At 41.2% G+C, this 19011-nt stretch overlaps 1 protein-coding gene across 3 annotated transcripts in view; it reads left to right on the top strand.

Annotated features, from left to right (window-relative positions):
• Positions 1 to 19011, top strand: part of arhgap29a (Rho GTPase activating protein 29a) — a 39454-nt gene that overhangs the window by 8975 nt on the left and 11468 nt on the right. For 2 of the 3 annotated variants that reach the window (XM_078280257.1, XM_078280256.1), the window contains exons 3-13: positions 8852 to 8995; positions 12017 to 12113; positions 13117 to 13189; positions 13681 to 13741; positions 14198 to 14344; positions 15679 to 15743; positions 15848 to 15958; positions 16073 to 16153; positions 16766 to 16951; positions 18530 to 18667; positions 18789 to 18979. In XM_078280257.1, the coding sequence (XP_078136383.1) occupies positions 8852 to 8995; positions 12017 to 12113; positions 13117 to 13189; positions 13681 to 13741; positions 14198 to 14344; positions 15679 to 15743; positions 15848 to 15958; positions 16073 to 16153; positions 16766 to 16951; positions 18530 to 18667; positions 18789 to 18979 (1294 nt within the window). Of the gene's footprint in view, positions 1 to 8851; positions 8996 to 10503; positions 11047 to 12016; positions 12114 to 13116; positions 13190 to 13680; positions 13742 to 14197; positions 14345 to 15678; positions 15744 to 15847; positions 15959 to 16072; positions 16154 to 16765; positions 16952 to 18529; positions 18668 to 18788; positions 18980 to 19011 lie in introns of those variants that run through there. The other variant, XM_078280258.1, reaches the window with a different exon arrangement.

Genomic DNA, 19011 nt, shown 5'->3' with positions numbered 1-19011 from the left:
GAACTTGCCAAAGCAACCGGCACACAAGCAACAATACCTTTATCTCTCTTGAATTGGCTTCTCCAAACGGATTATGGCTTCCTAGAACAGTGTCTTTTCACCTTACCAATTGTTAGGACTGAATTTAGGAGCCTCTAAATCTGCATATTTCATAACTTTGAATGATGATGGGGCCCATGCAGGAGGCCCCTTGGCATTAGATTTTTAGTACCTTTTGAAAGGACTGACAGGAGTCCATCAGCATTGCCTCCACAGCCCTAAATGCTTTCAACCCCATGTAAGGCCGGTGTCTGCTTGAGCTTTTAATTGTAACCTTGGTAAGAAGGAAAACATTGCCTTGTGTTCATAGAGGGCCATTGTTTTTCTTGAACTCCTGATTATCTTCTTTATCTTCCAACTGAAATTATTCTTGAAATGCGAGGTATATTTGGTCCCAATTCCCTTCTTATAAACATTTTAAAGTAATGCCTTGACAGTTATGAGAATACGTTTTCTAGTGCACACTTTCTATCACACAAAGCCCATTCTCTCAGGATTAGGATGCTAGTAAAGCTAAACAGTGTCCTCTTGTTCTCAATGCTGTTTGTCCCCCAACCTCAGCCCCCTCACCTCCCAGTTTTTCCCCTTGACAGGTGTACTAAAGGGGCCCATCTTTGTACTAGTTGGGCAGCTCTCCCACCTCCCATCTCTCTGGCCTGCTGATGTTCCTTTGCCTTCATTACACAGCTTGGGGAGCAACTGTAGTCTCTTCAGCCCAATGCCTGACTAGTTTGGCTGCCAGCTCGAGGTTGGACGGTGGTGGGGGGATTTGCAGTTTCTCTTCAAGAAAGCATAGTTGGAATGCCAACCTTCAGAGCTTTGCATCAACAGTAGGTGGTGGTGGTGGAAATGTGGGGGGATATCCAGAGAGAAAGGTTGCCTGTCTTTCCTCACTGTGACAGACAGCTCCAAAGAGAAATGAAAGAGGGGGTAAAACAAATTCTTCACTTCGCACTGGGTATCTCATTTATATGCGAACAACTAAAGAGAGAAATATCCAAGGGTAAATGTGGCTGTTGACTAGAAAGATATCTTGGAACTTTTTACTAGGCCACTCTTGGAAATTTGAATTGTCAATTCAGATCTTTATCACTGGAGTTTGCAATGTGTCGTTATATCTTGTGTTCCTCTCTAGTAGTCAAACATAAGCATTATCTATCTTCAGCCTTCGTTGAGCATACTTTTCCATTAACTTTTGGTTTCCTGAACAGCTAACAAGCCTTACAAAGGCAGTAGCCTGCAGAGTGGGAACATAAAAGCCCCCCACCTAGGTGGAAGGTGCTGTGTGTCTAGCCTCAAGGTCTTTTTAAACGCCAGCTCTTTGTGCATGCAGTCATGGGAAAAAGTGCTTCAAAGGTGAAGCAACAGGGAATGCCTCGGTATGAGTATAGAAGTCTGGGAAGGCAAAGTCACCCTGCCTTTTACCAGCTGCATGTAATCTGCTAATCCGTAGAGTGGACCGCCGGTGGTCTGTCGACAGAGGTGGACCAGGGCCACTGACCACAGGAAGTATGCTGGGAAGGGGATATCAAGAGATGTATGGGCCACCCATTGCAGTGACCCTGCCCAAGTGTTAAAGGTTAAGTGGACCCATTTTACAAAACCCCCTCACTGTTGGGCAAATGGTTTAAATTTAGATTGAAACGATAAGGTCATTTTTAGCATCATGCATAAATTCCCTGTAAGATGCTGTTATGGTGAGGGGGTAATGTGAAAGAATGTGGCATTTCACCCTAGCCAATTAAAGAAGAATCCATTTGAAGAAAACAAAGATTATTGAGTCACACAGTGATTATTAGACCAACATTTGGATGCTTGTCTTTTGAAGAAGGGGGCAAGTCTCAAAGGAGCCCCTTGAAACCTAGGCTTACCCTAGCTTTTGATGAATGCACAATTTCTTTGAAACAACCGCCACTACAGAGTCCTAGTTGGTTATTTAGGTGTAAGTAGCTGGAATGTCCAGCTGTGGTCTGACTCAATAGGACACATTGAGAGGTTTTGATTGACATTGGTCATGACTAGCCTGTTCAACATCCTATTTAGCCCCCTCTGCCATGAGCTGCTTCCATTTGATCGGACCTCTGCAGACCCAGTTGTGACATGTTTAGTGATTTCACACTTGCTTTGTGGCAATAAGCACCCCTCCGTTCCCTCAAATGTTTTGAAGCATAGATAATACATTGCTCCCATAATTTGCAATGCATGACTGAGCATAGCTAGGGCCAGAGCGAAAGGAATGTTGCCAAGTCATATTGTGTCAGGCCCTAGTGGAAGTTTTGTTCTTCAAAGAGTCAAGCCATTGATGTTTAGTCCCCAAACTGAAAGAGGTTCTTTATAGTACACATCAAGGAAAAGCATCAGCATCTTTTTTTTAGCATTGATAGCCTTGAGCGACAAAATCATTCTATTTCTTATATGGTAGTCTATACATTGTGGGCAGATGTTAACTATTACAAACATTTTCACATTGAATGATTGAGTCTAAGATACTTAAGATACATACTCTAAGATGCTGACTGTTACAGTCTGTTACAACATCTGTTGTGTGACACCAGTAGGCCTGCACGATTCGGGGAAAAATATGAATCACGATTTTGTTAGCTTAGAATTGATATCACGATTGATATCACGATTGATTCCACGATTTTTTTTTTTTATCACGAAGTGTAATGTTTATTGCACACATGAACCATGACAAAACAAAACAAATTGGCAGTTCCAAACATAGATTTATTTTGTCACCTTTTGCACATCACCACAAGCCTGTAAACATGGAGGCTTCAATGAATAAAGAAAATAAAGTACATACTGGCCATTTAAGTACAGTAGGCTACCAAAAATAGTGACTTATAACACATTGAACTAAATATGGCCCTGATACAGGCTTTATCTGAACTCCTTGAACATGTCTTTACATAATTGAAACATGTCAATCAACATGCTGCAGCTACAGCTTCAGTCTCTAGAGAAATGAAGTTTGTCAATTGCCAATTTAAGTACATTATCAAAAACAGAATGATTTCTTAGCACACTCTTTTAACTGCTTGCCTTTTTATAGAATTAACATTCAACTGGCCATTCAAGTAGGTTACCAAAAATAGAAGTTTAATGCACTGTGCTGAATATGGCCCTGCCCTAAATAGGTTAATTGAAATGTCTTTCGGACCTCTTGCCTTGTACGGCTTCATCATATTGCACTTAGTGGTGACGTTTGAGGTGCTGGTAAAGATTTGTGGTGTTACCTTGCGGTGCTGCAACGAGGGAAAAGCATGCCTTGCAAATCACATCAGACTGACCCTCGTCGTCTTGCTTGAATCCAAAATACTTCCACACCTTTTTTCGGAACGAGTTCGGTTTGAGACTGAGTGGTTGGCTGATTCTCGTCACTAGTACCTGGGTTTTCATCAATACCCATTTGGTTTATTTCCGAACTACTGCGCTCGCAAAGGCACTTTTGTCATTGGATTGGCTGAGGGTGAAGCCGATTTATCGTGCAGGCCTAGACACCAGTAAATCAAACTCTGTTGTACTGTGTTAAAACTGGACCATTGCACCAACCCTGCAGGTTAACATTGGACCTGTATAGAGGCTTGTAGTTTGTGGGGTACCAAAGAAATAATTTCACATTGAAACACTGGAGTAGCCTGAGGGTCAGAGGGTGTAGGGAAACCTCCCAAAGTGAAGACTACTGATTCACAAATGTCCCAGCTAAGGAATATTGCTATGTCTACAGGTTTCATTGCTCCCTACATAATGCATAGACTAAATCAACAAATGTGATATTATTTCCATACCAGATTCTAAGGATAACATTTTATCATATGGGAGTCTATGGCCTTATGTTTGTGGGTCCATAACATTTAAATGTCGAAGAGTCTCTCCTCCAGAAGAGCATCAGAATGTTTTGGTATTGAGGTGTCATCTCGATGGTGAATGATCTGACAATGTTTTCATTATGGATCCCCCTCCACCCCTCACTCCTGCAACTCCCGTCCGTGCTCCCTTACAAGAGGCTGGAATGTAGGGTTTCCATGACGCTAATGAAGTAAAAACCTGGCAATGTGTTACTGGCAGCCTCAGAGCAGCTCCTGATCCGCGGCCTCCTTCTCATCAGGATCAGAGCCTGATCCCCCTGCAGCCTTCATTCACCAGGGCTTATTATGCCCAGGAATGTCTCTCACTCACTCCTTCTCTCATAACCCCCACTGAAGCAGGGATGTGGGGTGCAGGGGTAAATTTGGGACAAATCCCAAGGGAGAGTACTACCCCAAATAACACACAACCCCCACCCCCCATACACACCAAAACTTCTTCTCTATCACTCCTAACAATCCTCCCACTGCTAACCATCACACATGGACAAAGACACACACACACTCCAATCCCTCTTTCCCGTGAAAAGCTGCCGTTGTGATTTATTGTTCCATAAATGCTTCATGTGACAGACCCATAAGGCGACCAACCCACTGTTTGCTAGTGGCCCCAGGGACAATAGTGAGTTTTCGGCACTCAAACAAGTCCTCATGCAAAACTCAGTGGTCTTCCCTGGGGAAAAAATAAAGAGCTTGCCAGCAGCTTGTTTGTTTTTCAGTTTTCACATGGCTAATATTTGCAAATTGAGCCATCTTATGTCATTGCGACTTCTTCCACCACATTTTCCTTTCCAAACTTTATTTTTCCCGTCATAAACATGACAATAACACAAATGCACTAGTCAGATGTCCCTTTAACCGGCCCTCCTTGGTGGGAACGAGTCTTCTTCTCTTTGTGTCTCATGCAGAATGGCAGTTGAGGGGTTAAATAATTAGTCTCTGTACATTATCCTGTGTCCTGCTGGGCTGGTGGACGCAACCATAATGTCTTGCTAATTAGCCACCATTTAGGATGGTCCAATAGGCCACACAACCGCCATTGAAGATTGAAGCCCATGGAGTTTTGCAAAGGAAGACCCTCTGTCTCGTGGGCATTCATGGTTTAGGCTTGTCCTTAATAAACCTCTTGCTTGCCCAGGCTTGATGCCTCCAGGACTCAGGATTCAGTTACTCGGTCGATGAATGGAGTGTATAGCCTGTGTAGGGAAGATTTAGGCCATTGCGTGTATTTTGTCATTGAAAGGATAACGTCCATAAATGGGATCTAAACTTACCAGGACCAATTAAGGGCTTAAGGGTTGAAGCGGCTCATTGTAAACTTTGACCCTTATCAAATTATTGTGAGAGATAAGGACTTTGAAAAGACTTGGTTCTGTTAACAGCAAAATACATTTAGTTAAAGTAAAATTATATATTGTATTTTTTTTTTTTTTAACATTTATTAAAATGCTGGTTAATTGTTCTGTTTTTGTTGTTTTTTCTCTGAAAAGAATCTAGTTGTGTGCTTTCTTTCAATGCAGACTTCCTGTCAAGTATTTCACTTAAAGATTTTTGTATATATATTTTTGACCCAGTGTAAATGGGAAAGCACCATTCACAAGGTTTGTAATGGAAATTAACACAATTATACATGTCATACCACTACAAAACCACTTGGCACAGTCTTTCTCCTTTACTCGGGATTGTACAGTCATTTTCTTAAATACCTAGTAATACAGGCGACCAACAAACAGGATGACCTTCTCTGTACGTTCATGTGCATTGATTATATAGAAGTATTCAGTCTCAGTTTGATGTGTGGTTGTGCCAGAAGCAAACCGCTGGCCCTTTTCCTGCCTCGTGAGGAGTTGGGCAGCTGAAACAAAAGGACAAGAGGCTTTCATCATCAAAAACCACTAGGTCCTTGGAACTAGAAGGAGCTGTGCATGGCATCTGATGAAGATGGATGAAGAGGGTTGCTATGGTGAAAGATGGGACTCTCCAGGTCCTGAAGCATTTGGTAAGCTAGAAGCAACAGGGAATGTTGGCATGGAGTAGTTCATGTGGAAGTGGAACAGTCTGGGATTTGTGCTGTCTTATGTCATCATTTTGGTGTGTCCAGGGTTTTTAAGCAGCGGCGTTGATTTGTTTGTGTGTGGATGTTTCGGAAGTGCTTAATGTTCACCTGGAATTGCCTTGTGAACTACTTGCAGTGTTGTTTCCCGGAGTTATTGCACCTTATCCAATTACTCCAGCTCTTTGGGTTCATGTTAAGTGGCCCATTGTTGATTTGCAGAGTGTGCTGATTGGCTGCATTGAAGTTGTTAATAAAGCAGCAGCAAGTATAGCCATTTGGCACATGGGTAATGACTGCCGTGTCTCATTCATGGAGACAAAAACGGGCTGCCAGAGTCCTATGAGAAAGCTTCATACAACATACAGAAAACACAAAAGTCTGGTCCTCTATAGCTTTTTGTTGATAGTGGGGGAATTTTGGATCGCATATTGATTTGTTTATTGTTGTGATGTTGTGACCTGTTGGTCAATGTGAACTTGTCACCTGCTGGTCAGTTGGCTGGATTTCCGGGTCAGGAGTGGACTCAGCTAGTATTGTCATGGCAGCCACACAGACCCAGCATTATTAGCCCCACTGGCGGCACTATTTGTCCCACTCCAAAAAAGAGGGCTAATGAATAAAAGAAAAAATGGGAGACAGCTAAAGTCTTTCTGATCCCCGCTTCCATGAAGGGGTAATCCAGGGGTGATCGTCAGCACAAAATGTGGCTTTGACTGGCTGTATCCATTCTTTTAGTGTGTCTGTTTGTGCGTGTGGGTGTGTTTTTTTTGTTTTGTTTTCACTAACTTTTATTTACTAGGAAGTTACAAGGAGATTTGACCTCATTTATACACATGACTATTAAAATACCATTTAAAGTATGACATGAAAACAACCTGCCTAGCAGCCTACTATATATATTTAGTGTGATTACAGCTTAGGACCGGAACATATTCTAGTCGAAATGACAATAATGTTGGTCTAACCGCAGTGCATGTGCTGAACTGTGTTTACATTTTCTTACCTAATTTCTCAACAATGTCAAGAGCACATTACCAAGGTTGCCTTTTTAAATGGTGGTGACTAACTGTTGGCAAAGTCACATCTAGTACACAAACCACATACCTGAGATACCATGTTTTCTTTGGTTAACTGACTAACTAACTGCTAATTGCAAAAAGAGCACAGTAGGTCATGTTACGTTATGCACTTGCCTGTCAGGTTAGCACCCTTTTAGTTCTATGTGTAGGTTTGCTGAGTTGTGTGCAATCACTCTGCCATCTCTGCTTTATGGTTGCCTAGACAGACAGTAGTCTGACATGGCTGCCATGGACACTCTTTCAACCAACAAAGCTGGAATGTCATGTAGTAATCCTTTTTCCAGTGAGGTTGCACCATTCATTTAAAGCTGGGAGATTTCTAAATAGCTGGGTTCTAGGTCCAGTCTGCTCAGGGTTTATAGCACACGATACAATGTTAAGCCTCAGTGTTGAAACACAGTACAAGTCCCATAATTAAAGCATTTTTCAGACTGAAGACGCAATTCATAGGGGGGCATTCAGATTTTTGTAAAATGCTTGCTTTCTAGAAGTTGTTAATAGGGCTGGGCAATATATCGATATAATATCAACATTGATATATGAGGCTAGATATCGTCTTACATTTTGAATATCGTGATGTGATAAAAGTGTTGTCTCTTCCTGGTTTTTAAAGGCTGCATTACAGTAAAGTGATTTATTATTTGCCTTTACCCACTTAGTCTTTATCAAAACTCTCCTTGTGTTAATATTTTGCGAAAGCACCAATAGTCTAGCCTGGTCCTACCAGACTCTCGTACATTTCATTTCTACAGAGAGTCTGGCCTCTCTCCATTGACAAGTGTTAACTTCCTTGAAGGCGGGTACTCTGTTGAAGTTTAAAACTATTGGATTTTCCCAGAGCCACTCTGGATCTGCCATAACCAATCGCTAATGGTTGGTCGTGACATATGTCATGCGCATGTGCAACAAGAGGGGAGACCGACAACAACTATCGGCTTATATTTAGCATTAGCATCGCTAGCGTTAGCCTTAGCCAACTTTAACTTCTTTAACTTCTGGATATTCGGCAGCATTGCTGCCACAACGGACCGAATGGCTTCGCTCACATCTTTCTAGTGCACGTCCTCAACGTCATCGTTCTCAGCCACTCCCTCTGTTCGCTGATTGGACCTACAAATATTTGACCGGAGAAAACCCAAGAGAGATAGATATACCGCAAACCCAGACGGAGTACTGGAAGGAAATGAAAATTGAGCGGAAGTAAGTAGGAGGGCGGAGCCAGGCTACCAATAGTCAACCCTGCAATAAAAAAACTATTAATTCTTACTCGTTACGTACACACAGTACAAAGTTGTGAAATTCTGTCTCTGCATTTTAACCAATCGTAAGTATTGGGAGCAGTGGACAGCTAATGGCATCAAGGGAGCAACTCGGGGTTCAGTGTCTTGCTCAGGGACGCTTTGACATGTGTCCGGAGGAGCCTGGGATTGAACCACCAACCTTGTGGTTATTATTTCGACATAGATGTGTTTGGACAAAAATATCGTGATATCTTATTTTTTCCATATATGTATTACTCTTGCACTTTCACTTTCACTCTATACATTGACGTGGCAAAACACAGTCGTGTTTTTGTGTAGGAAGCTAAAGTGCAAGTGAATTCTATAATCCACATCCATCAAGGGCTTGGCCTAAGTAGTAAATAATAATATTCTAAGTCAAATCCATGAGGTTTTACTAAAACTATCAATTATTACATTGTGACTTTAGCTACATCACAGCCACACAATGCTTGTTACGTAAGATGTATTGAATGCAACATATCCATTAACCGTTACAGTAAACGTGTCTTTATAACTTTCCAGAGCACCAGGACTGCCTCCATCAGGTGGTACACGAGCGTCTCGGGGAGCTCCTGCGAGTCCTGAAGGCCATCATCAGCAAACACCAGAGCCTCAACTCGGTGGACATCCTCAGTACGGCTGGAACCGTCATCGCCACGGTCAAAGGTGAGCTATGATGACCAGATCTCCCTTCAAAGCACACACCCACACCCACACGCACGCACAAAACTCGCAGCTTTCCTGTGAAACATACTAGCTACTCCTCCACTCCTCCATTGGTCTGTTTTCTGTCTCTGCTTATCTAATCCCCCCCCCCCCTTCTCCCTTGACAGTTTTCTCTATGTTCTCTCGCTCTCACACTGTCTTTCCAAAGTCTTAAAAAGAACCTCCCAGGGAATGTTTCTGAATAGTTTTCTTCTAGCTTCAAAGCAATGCAGCTCTTCAAAAGTCACTCAAGTGCTTAGAATGCAGCAGCATGTGTTTGCGAACCCCATACAGAGAGCAAGAAAATAATATTTGGAAGTCAGATACCTGATTCAAGAGGCAGGGAAAAGCGGGTGTCCTTTGTGCTTTGTCTGCCAGTCCAGAGGGAACTACACTGAGGAATCCTTTTCAATCTCTCATTCTCTGAGATTATGATCTGGCATGCAGGTCAATTCTTAACTTGGCCGCCACACAAGAATCCCCTGAGTATACCTTGTTTCAATTTGCATCGCAAAGAGGGACATAGAGGGGCTGCATAGCTTTGAAATGCTTTCACTTTATAAGGAATGGTGACATGTAGAAGTGAGCAAAGCCTGAAGATTCTCTGTGTATGAATGTAGCTCACCTTCACTGAAATATTTGGCATAGGACCATACACACATAGGTGTGTGCAGGCATGTGGGCCATAAACAATTATTACATGCATGCAAGTCTCATCTTTCATGCAGTAACTTGACTATTTGTGTGGCATTCAAACATGTTAATGCACAATAGAAACACACAGAGTCAGACCTTTTCAATAAGGAAGACTTGGATTTGACAGCTTAATAGTTGTTTTATAGTTGTCTTTGATTTAGGCTCTTACTGATGTTGCATTAATGGGTGGAAGGATTCTTAAGAATATAGATTCAAATTTTCAGCTCAAACCTGTCTTATTAATAGCAAGGGCCTTAAGGACACCAGTGTTAGCGCTATATCTGAACAAGTGTCTTTGATAAAAAGCAAATAGTGTTTATTAATTTACAGTAGCTTTAATTATCAGGTCTTATCTGGTGCAGTGAAGCATGCCATAATGTCTTTTCAGCCAGTAGGTGGCCAGCATTGCTCACTTCTTGACCCTCACACAGTGACAATGTGATATCAGCTGTGCACGCCAATATTTTCACTACCAAATCTGAAAGCTGCTTATGTTACACAACATTATGTAAAATGTTATGCTATTATATTTTTGTTCTGATGTGATTTTAATGTTAGAAAAAAAAAAAAAAAAGATTAAAAGTGTACTGAGAATCCTGTTTTTTCCTAGTGGAGTTTGTACTGCATTTAAACACAAGATCAAACAGTTGTTCATACAGAGTTTTGTCACTTCCTCCATCCTGTGACATATCCAGTCACATGCCAAGTTGCTACACCTTCGCGTTATTCTCTATTGGAGGACGAGTTCCCCCTAGACCTGGTTTCTGCGTAGCTGACGAGTGTTTCGAGAGTGTTGTGCTTTTCCACTGAAACAATACCATTTTTCCCCAATGATGTAACTTCCACGTTTGGACCACTGGTTTGGGCCTGAGCGAGTACTGGCATTGTATTCCAGCAAGCCTCAGGATGTCCTGTTGGGGGTAGGGGTTGGAGAGAAGAGGAGGAGACGTAACAGCGCAAGAGAGTCGTGTGATTTGAATGGTGGTGGCTACAGAAGCTGACCTGGGGTTGGAAGAGGCTCCCAGGACCCCATGGACATTTCACCCCTTTTTAGGATCCTTTTTGCAGCCTTCCGACAGAATCTTAACACTTCCTGTGCCTGAGTCTGACAGAACATTTTTTACATTGGATTTATTTCTGACAAGTGCTGCTTTGGCTGGATAGAGGAACATACTTTCGGAATGAAAAGTAACTTGTTGGGTGGCATCTTTAAGGTGTTTGGGCATAAAATCCACTCAAAGTAGCCTAGTGGTTACTGTTATGATCAAGACAACGTATTGCTGTTAAACAGGAGAAATGCTGAAGAATGTTTTGAGGTAGGTAATTGGTAGTTTTGTAGCTCAGTATACTTCTCTGACAACTCTTTTCAAAAGAGCTGCAATTTATAAAAGCTAATGAGGAAGCATCTTAGCATTTGGTAAGCATTGGTAGGAGGGTGCTCTTCAACTCTCAAGGACCTGGCCAAAGAGTTAGGATTGTAAGTGCGGACCCGTACTGTTTGAAGCATTCTTCCTTAAAGATTAGAGAAACTACTCAAGATAAGTTGGAGGTGGACTTTTCTACAGCTTGGGGTTTCTCCATGAATTTCTTTTTCTTCTTCTGTTACACAGAGAAGATTTACAACCGGAACAAGTCTAAGCTAAGCTAAAAGAGATAACTAAAGACAGCATGTTTTCTATTTAAAATGTCTGCTCTGAGTCTTTGAACTCTAGAAATCCCCATTGTTCTTATAGAAAGGAAAGACTGAGGAAATCATGGAGGCAGCGGAGTGGTCAGTGACATCACTGATTTATTGTTTGGTGTTTGGGCTCATTTTCTGAGCATCTCTCCCCTGGTTTATTTTCTCTCTGCTCAGTAAGGACAGGAAGTTTATTGTGAAGACTGATTACAGCCGTATTTACACTGGTGTTTTTCCCCCATTCTGTCCTCAGTCATCACTGGGTTTAGACTTTCAGCAGGAAACTACTGCCTGTTCCAGATTACAGCCAAATATATACACTTGCAGTCTTTGCTTATGTTTTCTGATCTAAGGTACAAAGTTGTTTTTCCATGAGGGACTTATCATTTCTAAAATGCCTGCACATTGGAGATAGAAAATTCCTTAGATCTTAGTTTGATTTGAAGAGCAGAGTATGACTCAAAAGAGATCTTCATTGGGATGATGAATCATACCTTAAGATTCATACCTTTAACACAGCTATATCAACGGTGCCAGTGCAGGATGTCTTCAGAATGCAGGATTTAGGTTTGCATCCTACTCAATCCTATTTATTCACAATTTGACAGGAGTGAACTTTAAGGAGGTGAACGAAGAGAACAAACATCAGCTTTTTGGAGAGATCTACACTGCTATTGACACATTGGCGTTCACCTTTGGCAATGTGTAAGTATAATTCCCATGGCTCATTTCACTTCTGTGGGCTTTTGTACTCCATCACACTGTAGAGTGGTTGTTATAATAATAAAGAGCCGTTTTTTTTAACTGTATTTGTTCCCTGTCAATTCTGGGATTGCATAATTAATGTAGGTCAATTAGTATTCATATAGCACATTTTAAACAAGCCAGCGCAAGCCAGAAAAATGGTTAACATAAAAGCAGATAAAAGAAGAAAAAATGGTCACAGAAAAACAATAGAGAAAATATGGAAAAAGAGAAAACTAAAAATAGTTAACACAAAAAGGAGAATAGATTCACAACTAGGTAATAAATGAAGCACTAGAAATATTTCTGTGTAAAAACCAGGCTAACACATATCCTATAGGTTTTTACATTAAAGGGGCGCTTCACGTGGCCGGGTTGGCTCAGTGGTGTAGAGCAGGCGCGCATATAATTGGAGGTTTGTGCCTCGACGCAGAGGTCCAGGGTTAGAATCCGACCTGTGACGATTTCCTGCATGTCTTCTCTCTCGCGCTCTCTCTCTCTCTCTCTCTCTCTCCACTTTCTCACCAAGCTGTCCTGTCGAATTAAGACGGAAAAAACCAAAAATAATCACAAAAAAAGGGGCGCTTCACTGATTTTACACATGGCGATTCCCAGTTTGAAAGAAAAACCCTGTCTTGCATTACAAACTGGAGGAGTTTGGGGAAAGAAAAAAAAAGGGCATTTAGGAGGCAGGGAAGGTTTAATGACAGACACTATAGAGTTGCATTATGGGAACTGTAAGATCCAATGGTTTTGGAGCTGGACCCATGCTAGAGACTAAGAGTCAGGACATCTCGGTCTCTGCTGCATCTAGACCATTCTTTTTTTAATCTCTCTTACGAGTACCTCTTGAAATTAAAACAAACGCTAACAAATTCCTGGATATGTTTTCTCTGATCAATTTAACCCTTTTCAACTCGATGTATTCATTTGTATTTTAATTAGTATTTCCGTTTTCCTTCAGAGTGTCTGACTTCCTTATGGGAGATGTAGAGAATGGATCGGTGTTGGGGCTCCCCCTAACTAAGAGAAGCAGGGTAAGAAAAGTACATTATCTGTGTTTATCTATGTTAATTCAGCACATGTGAGGTGTCAAATTGACACTAGCCACCTTCCAGAACTCTACTTGGCATCACAAATTAAAGGCTAAGATTAGTGTATTCATATTGACCCCACTCTCAAACCGCTTTTAAACCTACATACTTCATTCACTGTCCAGTGAACACCTGGATGTGGCTTATTGCCCCTGAAATGTCACGCAAAAGATATATAAAAATGTACCCAGCAGAGTTCAGGGGTTAATGGAGCGCTCGTTGGTTGACGCATGTTTCCGAAATGGTCTCTGAAAATGATGAATTGACGCTATGTATTGTTGTTTTCCTGCTGGAGATTTCATAACCGCTCTAAGGAGAAAGTCAAGGTTCTGATAAGCCTTGTTTTAAGTATGTTGGAAGAACATACTGTGCTTTGAGAAGGAAATTCCTCTGTCCCATTGTAGATTTTCTTTTTTTTTCTTCTTTTTTTCCAGTCTTTTGAGAACCTCTCCTTGGAATCTGGAGGATCCGGTCCAGAGAAAGATGATCCACCAGGTACAACAGATCTCTATAACACACAACTATTGTGCTCTGGTGCTGCTCTGCAAAAGTGTGTGGTGGGAATGTAACCATGGAAAATTTGTTGGAAAAAAAAAGAAAAAAAGCTTCTTTTATAAATCAGTCTTAAGCTGATCTACTGTTGCTACTTTATCATTCCGACTTGTTTGGGCTTTTTCACTGCCATTGGAGTGTTGTAGGGTTATCTGGGCTAAGAGCACAACTAGCTCTCAGCCCTCTAGCTCCTTATCCTCAAATGGCATTAGTTCATATCTCGCTCACCCAAGGGCAATGTGGGCTGTTCTCGCTGACTCACAGTCACAGATGTTGCTAGCTGAACTCATATTTAGTATGTCCAGAGGGGGCGATAGGGGTGTGGCATGCGGGTAGGTCATGTTTACAGTAAACCCAGATTTTATAACATCCGTCGTGGGATCGTGGTGGTTTTCACAGGGCCGTCTCCGCCGGTTCGGGCAGAAGAAGTGGACAGGACGCTGCAGCGGCAGGACAGCGGGGTGGAGTCAGCGCTGCTCTACGCCAAGGCCTGGTCCAAGTACACCAAAGAGCTGCTGGCGTGGGTGGAGAAGCGTCTCAGTGTGGGTGAGTTAGGGCACAGGTGGGGGGATAAATACAAGAGTATTTCAGACATGTAGGAAGGCAGCAGCTAAGTAGCACCTATCACACCGACGTACAAAAGTCATCTGTCATGTTTTAGTGTCATGGACCATGTACTTAACTTAAAGTACTTCATTACATACTTTTAGATGGGTAACCATGTCAGGGAATCTTTGAGATGTTTTCATGTATAGGTCATGCACAATTGTGGTCTTAAAAAAACATCTTAAACATTGCACTTAGGTTTCTCATTGTTGTGACTAATTAAATGGATGACATTGGGGTGTTTTTTTTTCTTAACGATCCCCTCCAGATATGTTTTCAGACATAAAAATACTGTGCTTTGAAAAATATTTTTCAATATTTGTTTTCTTCCACTAAAAAACTGAACACACATCATTCTGCACAGTGAAGCTCGAACATCCAACAAGTGAATGTGGAGTTTGAAAATAAGTTAATTTAAGTTTAATTCACTTTTTTTTATCTAATTGAACACCCACTTTGAGATTTATCTAAAAATGTAATATTTTCCCTATTTAATGACTTTATAATTTATAGTTTGCGATTTTTAAAAACTAAAAACAAAATAGGATTACTTCTCAGCGTTTTTTTGGTTCACTTGTTCAGTTGGTTGTCAACGTAGCTGCTGGCAGCAACAGGTGGCTGAAAATGTCCTAAATTAGTCCGTGCTGTAGTGAGACATTATGTCGAAGCACAGCATATTAACTAGATCCGCAAATGTGGGGATTAATTAGGAGCCAATGTCCTGACAAATTTTGCACCTGAGCTAGACTTAAAACAATGAAGTCTTATCCAGGCTCAAGGCTGAGTGTGCAGTGTGAGAGCTTTTGTTTGGACTCTGGTTAATGAATGGTTTCAGTGTAACCCTTAGTCTCTTTGCCTGTCAACACAGTGGCACAAAGCACTCAGTCAAGCTGTACAGTACATTGTTATCAGGCAAACACATACATGCTGTTTGTCTAACACATCTAACACATTTAGTTAATGCTTTATTTACTGATTAATTGTATAGATTTGTCTCACGACTCAAGGACATTGTGTGATTTAATCAGAAAATACTTTAGTTGATTTTAGGTTAGTGTTGTTTTCAATGAAGGTCCAACAGTTGATACAAAATTAAAGGTACTTCTGCAAATATTTGCACGCACATAAATGGCAATTTGTAGGCCAACAGGGAGCACTGTATATGTATTTATATATATATATATATATATATATATATATATATATATATATATATATATATATATATATATGCTGTGAAATTCAACAAAACCTAAAGTTTGGTCTATTTGCAGATATTGAGTGTGCAAAGAGTTATGCCAAAATGGCTGAATCTGCCAAGACGCTTTCAAGTCAACAGGTGAGGTGATGTTGCAGCTGACTTGCACTGACATTACAGTTTTTGGTGCTGCATTATAGCTGTTGACAGGGGTTGACATTAAGACTTTCTCCTTCTCATTAAAGGAATTCATGCCTTTCCGTGAGATCTACATGACTGCTTTCAAAAATGACATTGAATACAGCCAGTTGGTACTTCACACCGCAGCAGTACTCCAAAGCAACAAATTCATACAGGTACAGAGCAGACGATGCATTTCTGAATTGGGACTTTGGTTGCATAATGGAAACAAGAGGGCTTACAGACTGTGTGTGTGTGTGTGTGTGTGGGGTTATGTGTTTTATTTTCAGCCTCTTCTGGCCAGAAAGAATGAGCTGGACAAACTACGAAAAGAGGTCAAGGAGCAGTGGCAGAGAGAGCAAAAGAAAATGGTGAGTCGATTGCCATAAAGGCTGCATTCTGTAGAGGGCCACACACAAATGCACACGGAATCTAAAGGTGTTTCACTGACCTCGGTCCAAGGACGCTCTTCAAATGCCTCAGCCTAATATATGCATGCAGACAAATGCTTTGTTCTGTCATATAGTCAGGGCAATCATTCTATTCCACTTAATGACAGAATAAGCATACTTAACTAAGCTAATTAAACTTGGTTAATGAATTGGTATTTCAAATGCAATTTGTTTTTAATGTTAAGTACTACTAGTTAAGCTCCCACACTCATTACAATACAAATAGAACAATCAATGTAATACTGTATACATTACATTGATCTCTATTGCATTATTGAAATGTATGTTAAGTAAATATTACAGATTACTATTAACCTAAAAGCAGATATAAACTTAAAAGCCATATTTGTTATATATGTTAGCTTTAGTTAGCGTTGTTGGACTAGTATTGGATTTCATTTAAGTGCACAGATCCAGTAGAAGAGAGACAAATGAAAAATACTGTATATGCAGTATGCATGGTGTTGGGTTTGTTTGTCTGCATATAAACTTTGTGTGTGTGTGTGTGTGTGCGTGTGCGCGTGTCTCCAGAACGAGGCAGACAGTGCTCTGAGGAAGGCTCGGCTGCTGCTGGCCCAGCGGCAGGAGGAGTACGAGAAGGCCAAGGTGTCCACCAGCCGCCTGGAGGAGGAGCAGATGGGAGGAGGAGGAGGAGGAGCAGCGGCGGCCAAACAGCTGGAGAAGAGGCGCAAGCTGGAGGAGGAGGCCCAGCAGAAGGTACAGCACCTCCTCTGTTCTTCTGCCAGGGGCTCTTTTAATGTACATTGTAGGGATCGACCGATACTGGTTCTTCAAGGCCAATCCCGATTTTTAATAGTTAATAAAACCGATCTCTGGAACCGATATGCATATACAGTGAAAATTCAAATCTTTTTTTATTTTAAATTAAGATTTCGGAATGTCCAACACAAAACTTTGATTAGATGCTTTAAGCAATTATTTAATAAATTACAAAGTTTCAACATAATACACAGTAAAAGATAGTCAGTCAGATAGTGTTATTTGTTTTTTATTTGTATTTGTACTCTTTATTGATCCCCAATGGGGAAATTACAAATGTTGTGGGCGGGACATTAAGTCAGACTCTGAAAGGTGAATGAAACGGAAGCCGAGGGACAGACACAGAGCTGTAGCAGAGCCAAAGTTAATTAACTATCGGTTATCAGGCAAATAAAACACTGATACAGATAATCTGCAAACTGCCAAAAAACGGCCCGATAATCGTACATGTACATTGTACTTTTTAATCAGCCCTGAACTCAGTTTACAGGTTTAAAAATAGGAACCCAAGTACTACACACATACTCCTGTTTTGTTGTACTTTGTTGACATTTATTGGACATTGAAAGTACAGAAAGACGGACAAGGCTGAAAGGCATTACAAGGATTTTGGGCCAGACTCCAACATTTATGCCATCGCCACATAGCAGGCTCCCCAGACCACAAAAAACTTCCCAGTTGCCATTATTCAATGTGAATACTGTCAATTAAACTGTAGCCAGCCAGGTCAGAGTTTATATGAGCTGCTGAATTTGTTAAGACTTAGACTTCTCTTTATTGATTCTTTTGGGATGACTCCCGCAAGGAAATTGGATTTCCATCAGCAGATTTCAGCTTACAAGAGCTTATAGAAAATAAAGAGGTATAAAAATACAGTATAGAAAATACAGTATAACAATAAAAATAAACGTGTAGCTATAAATAGGAAGTAAACAAAAAGTAAATAAACAAACAGTAAAACAAAAAACTATAGATAAATAAAGATAAATATATAGGACTGTGTATGGCATTGTGTTATTATACAGTGACAAAATGACATTTAGCATAAATTAGCAGTTAAGAGCAATTAGAGTGTCCAGTTATGTATATGAGTAGATTATTAATTAAATTGCACAGTGAATGAGTGAGTGGCTGGCTACCACTCCTTCCCTTCCTTCTTGTTCTGTTCTGTCCTCTTTACCCTATTTCCTCCTCCCCCCCGAGTGAGGAGTTGTAGAGTATGATGGCATGAGGGACAAAGGAGTTCTTGAGTCTGTTGGTCCTACACTTGGGAAGGAAGACCTCTGAGTTAAGACCTCATTACCAGCTTTCAGTTTTCATTTTTTGAACAACACGTGAGGGAAGACAAATAACACGATCTTTAGTCTCTCCTATCACTTCTGAGCCAATGAGTGTCTTTGGTTCATCAACTTCTGACCATGTGACTTACAGCAGTTGGAACTAAACGAGCTCAATCCAGAGTCAAATCATGTAAACGTGATCAATCATCGAGTTGAGAATGACTTGTCTTGGCAGGCTGGGGAGGCCAAGGAGCACTTCAACGCATGTAAGATTGATGTTGGGGACAAGAAAGTCGATTTGGCCAACACCAAGAGCGAGATCATCACTCAGATCCGAGAGATGGTGTCCCAGTGTGACCTCACCCTCAAGGCTGTAAGTTCAGATTTTAGACCAACTTGAATAACAGAACTTACGTACTTCATCATGGGACAGACCGATAAGGAGGCACTCAGTGCCCGATGTGCAGGTTAATGTTGCTTGTTTCTTGTTTCAGGTGACGGTCAATTGGTTCCAGCTCCAGCAGGCCCAGGTTGTATCCCTCCCTGTCAACTACCAGAGTCTGTGTGAAAATGCCAAACTGTACGAGCCTGGCCAGCGCTATATCGACTTCGTCAGGAGTCTACCCACTGATGGGCCTCGCCTGGAGTCCCACTCATTTGATTCAGCTGTCCCACAAAGCACAGGGTGAGACACCAAGACACTGCTGCTAAGAAACA

The sequence above is a fragment of the Sander vitreus genome, chromosome 22 (genome assembly GCF_031162955.1).
Source record: "Sander vitreus isolate 19-12246 chromosome 22, sanVit1, whole genome shotgun sequence".
In the NCBI taxonomy this organism is placed as follows: Eukaryota; Metazoa; Chordata; class Actinopteri; order Perciformes; family Percidae; genus Sander; species Sander vitreus.
Note: the sequence above shows the minus strand (reverse complement) of the source record. Positions and strands in the feature narration are given on the sequence as shown.